Below are 11436 nucleotides of genomic sequence, written 5' to 3'. Positions count from 1 at the left end.
AAATATTAAGTCTAAACAGCCATGGAAAACAATCCAAAAATCAAAGTTGCCTTAGTTACAGAACTGAATGTGGAACACCTTCCATGCCTTTTCCTCATTATATTCCCAACTCCTTCATCGCAAGGCTATCTGCAGTTCTAATACATCATCCAAGTGCAACCCTGCTACCGACCGAAAGCTCTCACTTGCAGCCTGCTGCAAGCAAATTTTCCTCTTAGCAAGGACATCCTCACTTGCATTGCGTGAGTCAGTATCGCCACACCAGCACAACTCCCCCTCTCTGGGATACCAACGTTATAGCTAATTGCCACACAAGCAGAATGCAGGCTCTGTGGGAACATCTAAACAAACTTAACGAGTTGTGACAAACTCATGGGGCGTGTGTGAACAGACAGAACTCTACAGAAGGCAGCAGACTGACCACTCAAATTCCGTATTCAACGTGGCACACTGACATACAGGCATTTCCAAAAATGGACTTTCCATAGTTAGCCAGGACTAGAGGATGTCGGTTAATTCACCTAAATTTAAAGTTATGCATCTCAATGTACATAACTTTGCATGATAAAGGATGTGCACCTCAATTTTAAGATAGACTTACGGCCCTCAGATACGCCAAAATCCTGCTCTGCTTTTAGTGTGCTGGGGCTACAGGAAGCCTCCTCCAGCACATCTGTCCAACAGCAGGACAGAATACCCTCCTAGGCTCTGCAGTAGCAGGGCGAGTGGCTCTGCTCTCCTCCCCACGGTGCTGCCCGCAGACCTGGCAGCTGCCAGCACAGCCGGATTCGACCGATCACCTGAAGGGCCGGGTGTGCAGGGCAGCTTCCTGCCCTGCTCCTGAGGAAAACACTGATGGCCGTAACCATCAGCTCCACTGCAAGACAGCAATTTCCCACCCTCCTGGTCTTAAGAGCTCAACTCGGCTTGTGCACCCTTAACATAAACATGAGGATTTAGCCCCAGCACTGTGGGATTATGGCTGTAGCCATGCTCTCTGTACGTATGCCATGAATCGCAGTCAATGCTGTTAGAGGCTGGCCTTGCTTTGCTTGACATCAGCAGGGCAGGGAATCGTGGCCTAAAGCACAAACATGTTGTGCTTGGATCAATGTGTTTATATCAATGCTTGATATAAAACACACTTTTACATTGAGCATTATAGCTTGGGCACTTCAGCTTTGGAAAGACACTGCATACCAGCAGCCACAAACGTAACAGGCTTTAATAGATTTTGATGTAGACTAGCATTTTCTTTAATCCCACTTGTACCAATAAAGAAGCTTCTAAAAGGGTTAATTTGCAGCACACAATGTGAGGATTAAGCCACATTTAATGGGAATCAGGTAGCTAAATCCCTTTTCATCCCCTGTAATAGGACCATGTAAGTTCAAACAGATGTGCAAGACAGATCAATACTTTGTTAGCTCTATGAACGGTGATACGCTGATGTCCCACACAGTCTGTTCTGAAACACAAATTCCCAAACTATACCATGCATGCAAGGTGAACCCCCTCTTAACCTTTGAAGTGATTCAGCATCATCCATTCATGAGATCGAATATTTGGCTTAGTATGGCAGGGATGCAACAACATGGCTGGGAAAGGGTAAGATTACAGCCAGCCCGCCCTGATCCCAACATTATCATTCCATATAATTCAGTGTGAGGAATTTTGCAAATGCTTCTATAATCGCATGTGACAGTAGCACAAGAAATGTGACCCACAGAAAGGGGCGGGGCGGGAGGGGGGAATCATTTATTGTATCTGAAGGGCTTTGAAAAGCAATGTCTAAGTATATACCAAATGAGCTTTTTATATAAATCATCTGAAGCTCATGGAATCTGATATATTGACAGCTCCACAGGTTGATGTCTTTTATTCTCTAGGGATATATGAGCAAAGACTTTCAGAACTGAAGTTTTCTGGCCACTATGGCCTTACCCTACTCTGGAGAAACTGCTTCTGCATCACAGAAAGCCAGTACATCCTCCTAGGCCCTTTAGTTTTTAGCCTCTCTGTTGAGATTGCTGTCTCACATTAGAGTTAAATATAATAAAATTCTGTGTCATGTGGAGACTTATCCAATACAATCCTCCCCTGGAGTGGACATGGAGCAAGAAAAGCTTCATCTGTGCTGGATGCGACTCAGTGTGGTGCTTCAGCAGCCCCCTCCTCTCCCCAGCAGCACAACACATCTTCCATGGGATGACAGTATTTGACATGCACACAAAACACTGGGGCAATTAAGTTCCCTTTTTTCACCATGATCACACCTCGAATGCCTGTCCCTGAAGAGTTTGTCTGAATGTACAAGCTGCAGGCAAGGCTGAAAAGGGAGCTCAGAGCCTTCGTGCCCTTCCCAGCAAGCCTCTGCTTGGAGAGCACAAGAGAGATGAGTGTGCAGGGTAAGAGAGCAAATAATTGTAGTCACAGGCTACCACTACCTGCTGTGTTTTGTTGCTTCCTCCCTTGTTTCCAAAGCCTTACATGTCAAACTGGGGCTGCCTGATAAGGTTTTGCTGTTGTGTTCCAGTGCATAGCCATTTTGAATAGTCACAAACAAGTGAGACATCGGTCTGCTGAGATTCTCTGTTCCTGCAAACCAGTCACACATGTCCTGAGCACAAACTCATGGACTCAAACCCACACATCAGGCAAGGGCCAGAAATTAACAGTTCAGGCCTCTTCCACTGCCTCCAACGCTGAGTAGACAACTACAAGACGTGCAAGCCACTGTTAAGTGCTGCCAAATCAGGATCCTGACAAAATTAGCATCCAACTGTACCCCTCCATAGGGATTTTCACAAGGAGCAGGCAGCACCAAGCAAAGGCTATATTAATCCTGTAAGGTAGTGCTAGGACCTTTAGTCCTTTTTGAGGTACTATGCTCTTACAGAAAAGAGAAAAAGCACCTGGTTTATTAGACCTACTACTACCACCAAAGTAGCAGTAAGCAAACCAACTTGCCCAGCACTGAAACAACTCACAGTCTAGACTGGACTTACACCTAAGCCAGGTAGTGGTTTCTCCTAACAGCCCCTTATTACAGTTCTCGGCTCCATCCCCCAAAGGTAAATCAAATATCAGAGCAGTGGAGCTGGCCTGCTGGGGCTACTGTCAGACCAGGGGGCTCGTCCCCTCTACCTGTGGCAATGACAATTTGCTCACACTTCAGAGAAGGCAGATCACTCCCATTACAGAATTTGTCAGAAGGGCAAAACTGGAGATCCCAGTCTTGTCAGATTATCATTTTATACACAAAAGCATAAAATGTAATTCCTCTTGTATCATTGGCATGCCTGGAAATGTTATTAATAGATACAAATTTGTCCAGTGTTAAGAATCTTATTATGCTTTTTCTTAACTTCTTGAGGCAGCAAGTGGCATGGTATTTAGAAGAGATTATTGCTTCCCAGTTGCTATTAAGGGAAGAGAGAGAGATTTGTATTAGGTTAGCTTAGTTATAATTGGGTTTTGGGTTCATAGTATTTCGTATTTAAGGAACTGCCTTTTTTTTCCTCCATCAATTCTTTGTTCCCCTGCAGAGTAAACAAAGCAAGGAAGTGCTTCTCACACATTGAATCAGTTAGCTAGAACTATCAAGAAGAGAGATAAGCAGATAGTTTAAGGAAAAGAGAACAGAGATGCAAACCTAGTATTTCCTTAATAAATAACATAACGTGTTTAAGAAGTACTAATCTGCAAGGATTGCTGCTAGTCAGATAAATCCCAGGCAGAAAAAGGAGACCTCAATAGTCCATATGAGCTCCAGGATGGATGCGCTGGGAACTGTTTGTCACCCATCACCTGATCGCAAGCAACTATGAACAGTGAGGGCTGCAAGGATGCTCCTAATACTGAGATGAGAGCCTGCCAGTCAAAGCTCACAGATACAGAGGCAGTTCATGGAGGCTGTCCTACGGCTACAGGCCCTGCAGTAAAATTAAACTAATTCACAGAGCTCTGCCTAGACCCTACAGAAAGAAGTTTAGTTTGATGGCAAGCACAGCCCAACCAGCATCTTTACTCTCTATGTGACACCTGGATACTACACACGAAGGAAATGCTGATCTATTTAGAGGAGTAAGACGCAATCCTCATGTACTGACAAGTTATTAGTTCAGTCCTCACTGGAGCTATATTTTGGTGAATGCACATACGAACTAGCTGAACAAGCTGGAAGCTTCCACATGGAAGTTTAATTAACCATTTCCCACAAGATTTAAACCAAAAAAATGCTTATCATGTCACAACTCATTTGGCTTGAAAGGGACCAAGGCAGACAAAGATCTCTCAGCAAAAGGCAGTGAGAGCTGGATGTTTCACAGCTCCTCTGGCCTGACAGCAATTTCAGGAGGGATTCCCACCTGGAAACACATTTGGAGAAGTCTCTGAGAACAAGCCCCACTTCAGCTGCAGAGAGTTCACTTCTTTGCTCAAATTCCTCCTGCTAAAACAAGTCACAGACACAATCGAACCATCTTACCTGTGTCAAACCCAAAACTTGGCACAATGTCCACCGTTCCATGAAAGGCTCCAGCCCATGCTGAGGTAGCGCTGGTGACAGCAGCGGGATCTGTCTTTGTCACGTCACACTGGGGAGCAGGAATCCTGGCTGCACGGACTGAAGGCATCAGCAGGGACCCGTACCGGGGGTCGTGGTGTGAGCTGGGATGGTGATGGTGCATGTGTGGATGAGGGTGATGGCGATGCATGTACACGTCATGCATGTGTGCATATGAAGGGCTCACCTGAGATGCTAAAGGATAATGCCAGGATTCAGATGCAGCAGGGGGAGGAGGTGGGGCAGTCTGATGAAGGCCGTGTCCTGGCCAGCTGCTAGGATCTGGTGTTGGGAAGGTGCCTGGTGCAGTAACAGGGAAATCGGGGTGTACTCCACTTAAGCATGGTGGAGGGGGAGGCTGATAAGAGCTGGTCCAAAATGAAGCTGGGAAACTGCTCCTTTGGCTTGAAATTGTTGAGCTTTCTGGTAGAGAGGAAAGAAATGAAGTATGACTGAAGCTGAACAACAAATTTAATGACAAAAACCCACAATGATTTTCTACTCTCTGAAATCTGTAACACTGAACTAAAGCTTCCTCGGTAACTATGGAATCACAGGACAGTTGAGGTAGGAGAGGACCTCTTGAGATCATCCAGTTGAACCCCCCTGCTCAAGTGAGGTCACCTGGAGCAGGTCGTCCAGAACTCTGTCCAGTCAGATTTTGACTGAGATCCAAATTACACAACATCTCTGGGCAACCTGTTCCAGAGTTTAGCCTTCAACAATTAAAAAAAAAAAAACAACAAAAAAAAAACCCCAAACCCCCCCCCCCAGAAAAAACAAAAAAAACCACACCAAGAAAAAAGGAAAGAAAAAGAAGTATTTTCTTGTCTTCAGATAGAACTTTCTATTTTTGATTTTGAGCCTATTGCCTCTTGTCCTGTCAGCAAGCATTGCTGGGGAGAGCCTGGCTCCCTCATATTCATTCCCTCCCATCAGGTATTTACACATATTGATAAGATCCTCCCTGAGAAGACTTTTCTTCTTCAGGCTGAAGAGTTGCAGCTCTCTCAGGATCTTGGTACAGGAATTATGAGGAGAGGCTAACTCCTGACCAGACCAGAACACATCATTTAGAAAGGCAGCTGCTGTGGCTGCAAATGCTTCTGAGGACAGAGAATCAGGGCATGCTGCAGAATAGGAGACATTTGGCTAAAGGAAGAGTACCAGATCTTCTCAAACTAACTGCAGGCTTTGAGGGGATAAAGAGCATATCTACATTAGTCCCTCATAGAATATATCATGTTGCCTTGTACCCAACAGGATCAGACAAGCAGAAACATCTATGTTAACTGAAAAAAGTTTTTGTCAGAAATAAAAGACTCGCTGTTTCTTACAGCTAGGGCTCAACTTATATTTAAATGGATTCCAATACCTCTACATTATGAAATCACATCCTAAAAATTCCTCTTTTGAAGGAGCGGTTAGTGTTTTTGATGTGTAGGAAAGTATTGGCATCTCCACTCTCACAATCCTCTTGCCAGCTCATGTTTGCAAGTACTGCTTCATGCAATATGTCTCAGCTCAAATAGGGTTTTTTTGGTCAGAGATGGAAACATAAAAATACAGAACTTCACCTCTGATGAAAGAACAGCCATAAAAAGAGCCTACAGAGAAATAAAGCCAGGGAAGTTTAATATTTGATGAGGCGAGGAATCCTCTGTTCCTCATATAACATTTACAAAAACTTTTTTTTTTTTTTTTAAAAAATGACCTTTTGTTTTGCTTTGTTTAATAAGCAACTGGAATGAGATTTGCGTGAAGACACCATTGAGAATGAACAGAATCTTCAGAACGCTCCTGCCTCTGAACTTTGCTTACACAAAAATATTTTGGAAACAAAAACTGTGAAAGCATTTTCTGACTGCATCACTAGGATACTCAGGTATCTGTTTTAAAATCCATTAAAATCCACGTAGAGAACTCCTCTTTGGGCCAAAATGCTTCAGAAGCTGCAAGCTTATCGAGCAAACTGTACTCCAACATGGCTTTCTTCAAAAGGTTGCTTCTTTTTAGCCATGTATTTCTATTGTAATTCATGCTAGAAGACTGGAGACAGCTTCAAGCATATTACAGAAGCCTCAGCATCCCTCCAAAATTGGTATTGTTCCTTGTTTATAAATTGTTCCTTGTTACAAGGGATTAGGCTGAGATGGAGAGTGCACATGGCTTACAGTGTTGGCAGCAGGGTTGACAAAAAAAAGCAAAACCAAGCTTCTTCATGTCCAGTCTGTTGTTTTCCTCACTGCTTAACGGAGGAGCACAGCTTGACAGTGCATTGCCAGTATTCTGGAAAATTAACCTCTGTAATTGAGAGCTTTTGGAAACTATCTGGCTGTTATCTGCATGGAAAAGTCCTAAATCCAAACCATCTCACTTCAAAAAAGCACAGAAAACCACAAAGTATCTGCAGGGCAACTTTAATATCAGGAGAGAGCACTTTAAACCACTGGATTTGCCAATATGAATTCGTCCCAGATTGCATAACAGCTTGGGTTTACCAATCACGTAGAAGGTCTAGGCCACAGAAAACATGTTTGGTCATCTCCATTTTTCAAACCTGTCCACATTTCACAAACCCATTACCACTGTCAGAAACTGTCATGGACCAGCCCCCCCAGAGACATCACAGAGCGTAACTGCAGAGGCCAACCTCGCCAGTCAAGGTCAAGTCATGTCACTGGAGATACAGGGTCCATCCAGGTTACATAAACATGCAAGAAAACTTCGTCCACCCTGAGTGCTCACAGAGGATGCTACTAAGCACTAAGTGTGCAGCAACCCCATCAACAAGAACCATCTCTGTGTTGAACCACAACCCCTGACCACTACACATTTCCATAGTATTTGAAGGGTTTCCTTTCCTTCCCACCTTTAAAATAGAAGCACAACCAATTATCTTTACAAATACCATCATGTCAGATACCTGGCCTCTGTGGGACATGGCAATGGGGAAACAGCTATTTCGGCACTGTGTTTGAGAAAGAAAAAAACCAAAAGACAAACAAAAAAAACCAACAAAAAAACAACAACAAAAAAAAACCTCAGTAGGTGCCATGGGCTTTCAGGAGGGGGGAAGGAGGCATTTAACAAAAATTGTCTGCCAAGAAAGACAGTGCAGTTACCACAATTTCCTGTTCTAAGTACAGGGAGGCAGGGAGATGGCAACATCTCAGATACCACGAAGTGGTGACTAACGTAAATGTTCATGGTGGCTGGCCAACACGCACTGAAAACATGCCAAAATGCACATGCTGTAAAGACAAAGTATGGAATTTTCTGTAGTACAACATTACTTCTCAGTTAAGGTAGGAGGGGAAAAAAAACCACAAACAACAAAAAAACCACCACCAAAACCCAAGAAAGAAAAAAACCCTCTACACTTTCAGCTAGGAAAAACATGTTGATAAAAACACCATTAAGGTAACATTAGTTTCAAGGTATCATTACTTTCATTAGCTCCTTCAAAAAATTTAAGGTAGTTATACCTACAATTGAATATTCAAAGTCCATGTTACCAGAGACTGTTATAAGCAACTATGTTTTATAAAAGTCAGCTTTGAAGTGAATTGTGGCCTAAACTGATCTGTATTTTCAACATACAGAAGATGAAAACTTGCTCTTTTCAGGACAACAGGTTCTGTTTTCTATACATAAGCAAAATCCCTCCTCGAAACAAAAAATCCCACAATATCACCTGAAATGAAATCACCAAATGAAATTACAGTTTGTTCTTCCATCAGGACACTAAAAAAAAACCCCACAACAAGATGAAAAAAAAAAAGCAGAAACATTAGTAATCCCTCCTTTCAGGTAAAGGAGAAATAACACAGTGAGCTGAGTAGCCAGTTCATGCCCACACACTTTTCATTTAAATCTTTACCTTCCGAAACAGCCATTGCAAATACAAAAGCTTTTCTTTTTTTTTTTTAAAATTTCTCTTTGAGTAATTTATTGACAAAAATTCTGACTACCCATGAAGGTTATTTATAAAAGATCTTCATGCTAATGATATTTTAACATCTTTAGGTAATGGGATACAAATTCACATCCATTGGCTGTAATTGAGCATCTTTGACAACTGTATACGAACCAGAAGACCAAGGTGTTAACGTCGTTCCTTCCCAAATTTTTTCAAGTAGGCATGTTTCAGAAACTCATTTGAGCCTGATAAAACTCTCGTCAGCTTCTCTTCTCTGGAGAAGCAAATACCCTTAGCTTTCTCAGAACCAAGCAGCCCTGCCCAGCAGCCTCCCTGAGGATCTTCATACCGCTTCAGCAGGTGCAATGACGGCACAGAGCATATCCCCTTACTTTATTCCCAGAAGACTTTCAGGACACACAGACCTCTGTTCCCCGCTGATGGCACGGGACACGTGGGGTCAGGAGGCAGCATGGCTGAAGAACCCTTATGCCAGGCCATCCTCTCCCCTGCAGACCCCTCCGGGAAGGGCTGTGCAACCATGGGGGGAGCCAGGGAAAAACAGCAGGGTATATCTGAGGCCAAAGAGGAGACACACAACCCCATCCATAGTATGTCTCCAAGCTCAGTGAGGAGGGCTTGCTGTAGGCATGGGGTCTTTGAGGACTGCCTTGATCCCATCTCTAAAACATTTATAGCCTGTCTGGGCCATTTATAAATGCTCCAGCCTCCTTTTTAGTAAGCATAGGTTCAATCCTGCTCTCATTCGAGTCAACAGAAAATTTCCCGTTAACATTAATGGTCCCGGCTCAAGCCATAAATTCCTCTAGCTCCCTAGCCACTTGTGCTGACCTTTGTTTAAACTTCCTCAGATTTGTCATCATCCTTCTGGAAAGCAAGTCCTTCTGTGCTATTTTTCTCTTCACAGCGGTTTCCAAAAATCCCATCTCTCTCTATTATCTACGACTTTCATCAATACACTCTCACCTCAACATCGCTGATTATGAACACCACCACTCCTACAAGAATCCTCACAGTATCTCTCTCACCAAACTCAATGCAAGGCCATTGCCCACAATACTTGGTTTGTGTTCCTTTGCCAGTCCACATAAGGACATGATCAGAACTAACGCGGCTGTGGATCTGAAAAACTACACAGACTGCCACACTCAACAAAATCAAAATAGCGTCTTACCTGCAGGCTTTCTCCAATCACCAATTTTGAAATCTTATCTATAAGGTCTACCTAGCACATCTGGCAAGATCTGCTCTTTATTACACTGATCATGCTTATATGCATTACAAGACATAAGTGTTATGACAGTATATAAATGCCTCACAGTCCATACTATGTTTTTACTCCCTGCTTGGAAGCAGAGTAACATCACCCCCGTTTGACACACGGAAGCTGGCAAGAACAGCTGTACCTCTCCCGTCAGCTCTGCCCATGGGCAGGCTGCAATGCACCACACCACATGGACCAGGGCTGGCACTCAAGCCCATCCCAGCCTATGCTGGCTCCTCCCCACCTGGAAAGGAGCCATAGACAAATCTTAATCACCCAGCAAAGTCACCTGAGAAGGCTGCATGGGTCTCCTCACATCCAAGGCTGGCATCCCAAACAGCTTTTCTCTTGCCTCACTGGCCAAGTTTCACACTTGGAGCTTAAAAATAAGCCTCCAACCTTGCAGCAGACATTTGTGAAGCCACGTGAGCTCTGCCCCATTCCTTCCAGGCCTCAGTGGAGCCATGGGCTATGGAAAGAGAGGGAGACGCCTGCTTCTTACACACTTTCGGCACCTCTTTCCCCCTTTTAATGCTTCAGATCACTCAACCCCAAGAAGCTCCTTGGGTCTTTCAAATTTGAGGGGGATTTTTCCACCTCCACAGAGGAGCAAAACTTCAGCTGCAATGCAATATGCGTTACTGCAACACAGACCGAGTAAGCCACACCACAGAGTTACTGCTCCTCTTACCTCTCCACAAGGGACTTAGCCCTGCCTTGGTCTTGGTAAGGGCAGTTTCTGGATTGAAGCTACTGGCTTGGCTCAAAGCTCTTGAGAAGTGTTCATCCACTACTGAACCAATGTCTCCCTGGAAGTAAGTGAAAAGGACGCAGCGAGAGTTAAGGTACTCCATCTCGGCAGGCTGGTCTTTCTCATCCTCCTCTTGCTTGCTGGGAAGGGTCACTTCCAGAGGCTCCTGCATCTTGTTGTATACAGCTAACTTCTTCTGGGATTAAAAACAAACCAAACAAGAGATGTTTCACTGGTGGCATTCAGTGCAAGCTCGACATCTGGTTTCCTTACAGAAAAATAACTGAATACATTGAATATTCATTTCATAATTACAGCTAGAATACAGGGATATTTTGCACCAACATTTCCCAAAGAAGAGATTACCAGCGCCACTTAAGAGTTTTTATTCCTCACACACAGATGGATCTGCTTCTCAGGCACGTTTCACAATCACAATTTGTCAGCAACAGCTTTCACTCAATACCTTCAACAGAAAACAGACAGGCTCTAACAATTCACTCCTGACTCTCACCTGGAAAGGATATTCCCATCAGTAGAGACTACAGAGGTCGAGTCCAGCCCTGCGGAAGGGTGGCCAGATACACACGTCTGCATTTCACCCGTCTGGCTGAACATGCGCCAGGTTTTTGCCGGCCGCACTCCTCCCAGTTGAAAGTACATGGCCCTCTGGACTCCCCACGCCTACTCGTTGCTGAAGGCATATAGATGGGAGAATTTGGTGCTTCCAGAAAAACTCTCCACTGTATTATCAAAGTCCACAAAATATATAAATTCTCACTCACTGGCAGGAAATTTTTTATCAAAGGAAGCTATACTTTAGGGTGATGATTGGGGGTTGGGAGGGAGGATTTGAGAGTTGGGGGTTTTTTTTTGGTTGGTTGGTTGGTTTGGGGTGTTTTGTTGTTGTT

General features: G+C 44.0%; 1 protein-coding gene across 1 annotated transcript; it reads right to left on the bottom strand.

Moving 5' to 3' along the window:
• Positions 1-4489: 4489 nt before the first annotated feature.
• Positions 4490-10721, bottom strand: VGLL3 (vestigial-like family member 3; the record flags this gene model as incomplete). Its single annotated transcript, XM_009697912.1, has 2 exons — positions 4490-4990; positions 10466-10721. Coding segments are annotated over 2 exons (757 nt in total), but the record flags the coding sequence as incomplete, so codon positions are not given.
• Positions 10722-11436: the final 715 nt, after the last annotated feature.

This window comes from Cariama cristata, unplaced genomic scaffold (assembly GCF_000690535.1).
Source record: "Cariama cristata isolate BGI_N322 unplaced genomic scaffold, ASM69053v1 Scaffold24873, whole genome shotgun sequence".
NCBI lineage: Eukaryota > Metazoa > Chordata > Aves > Cariamiformes > Cariamidae > Cariama > Cariama cristata.
Note: the sequence above shows the minus strand (reverse complement) of the source record. Positions and strands in the feature narration are given on the sequence as shown.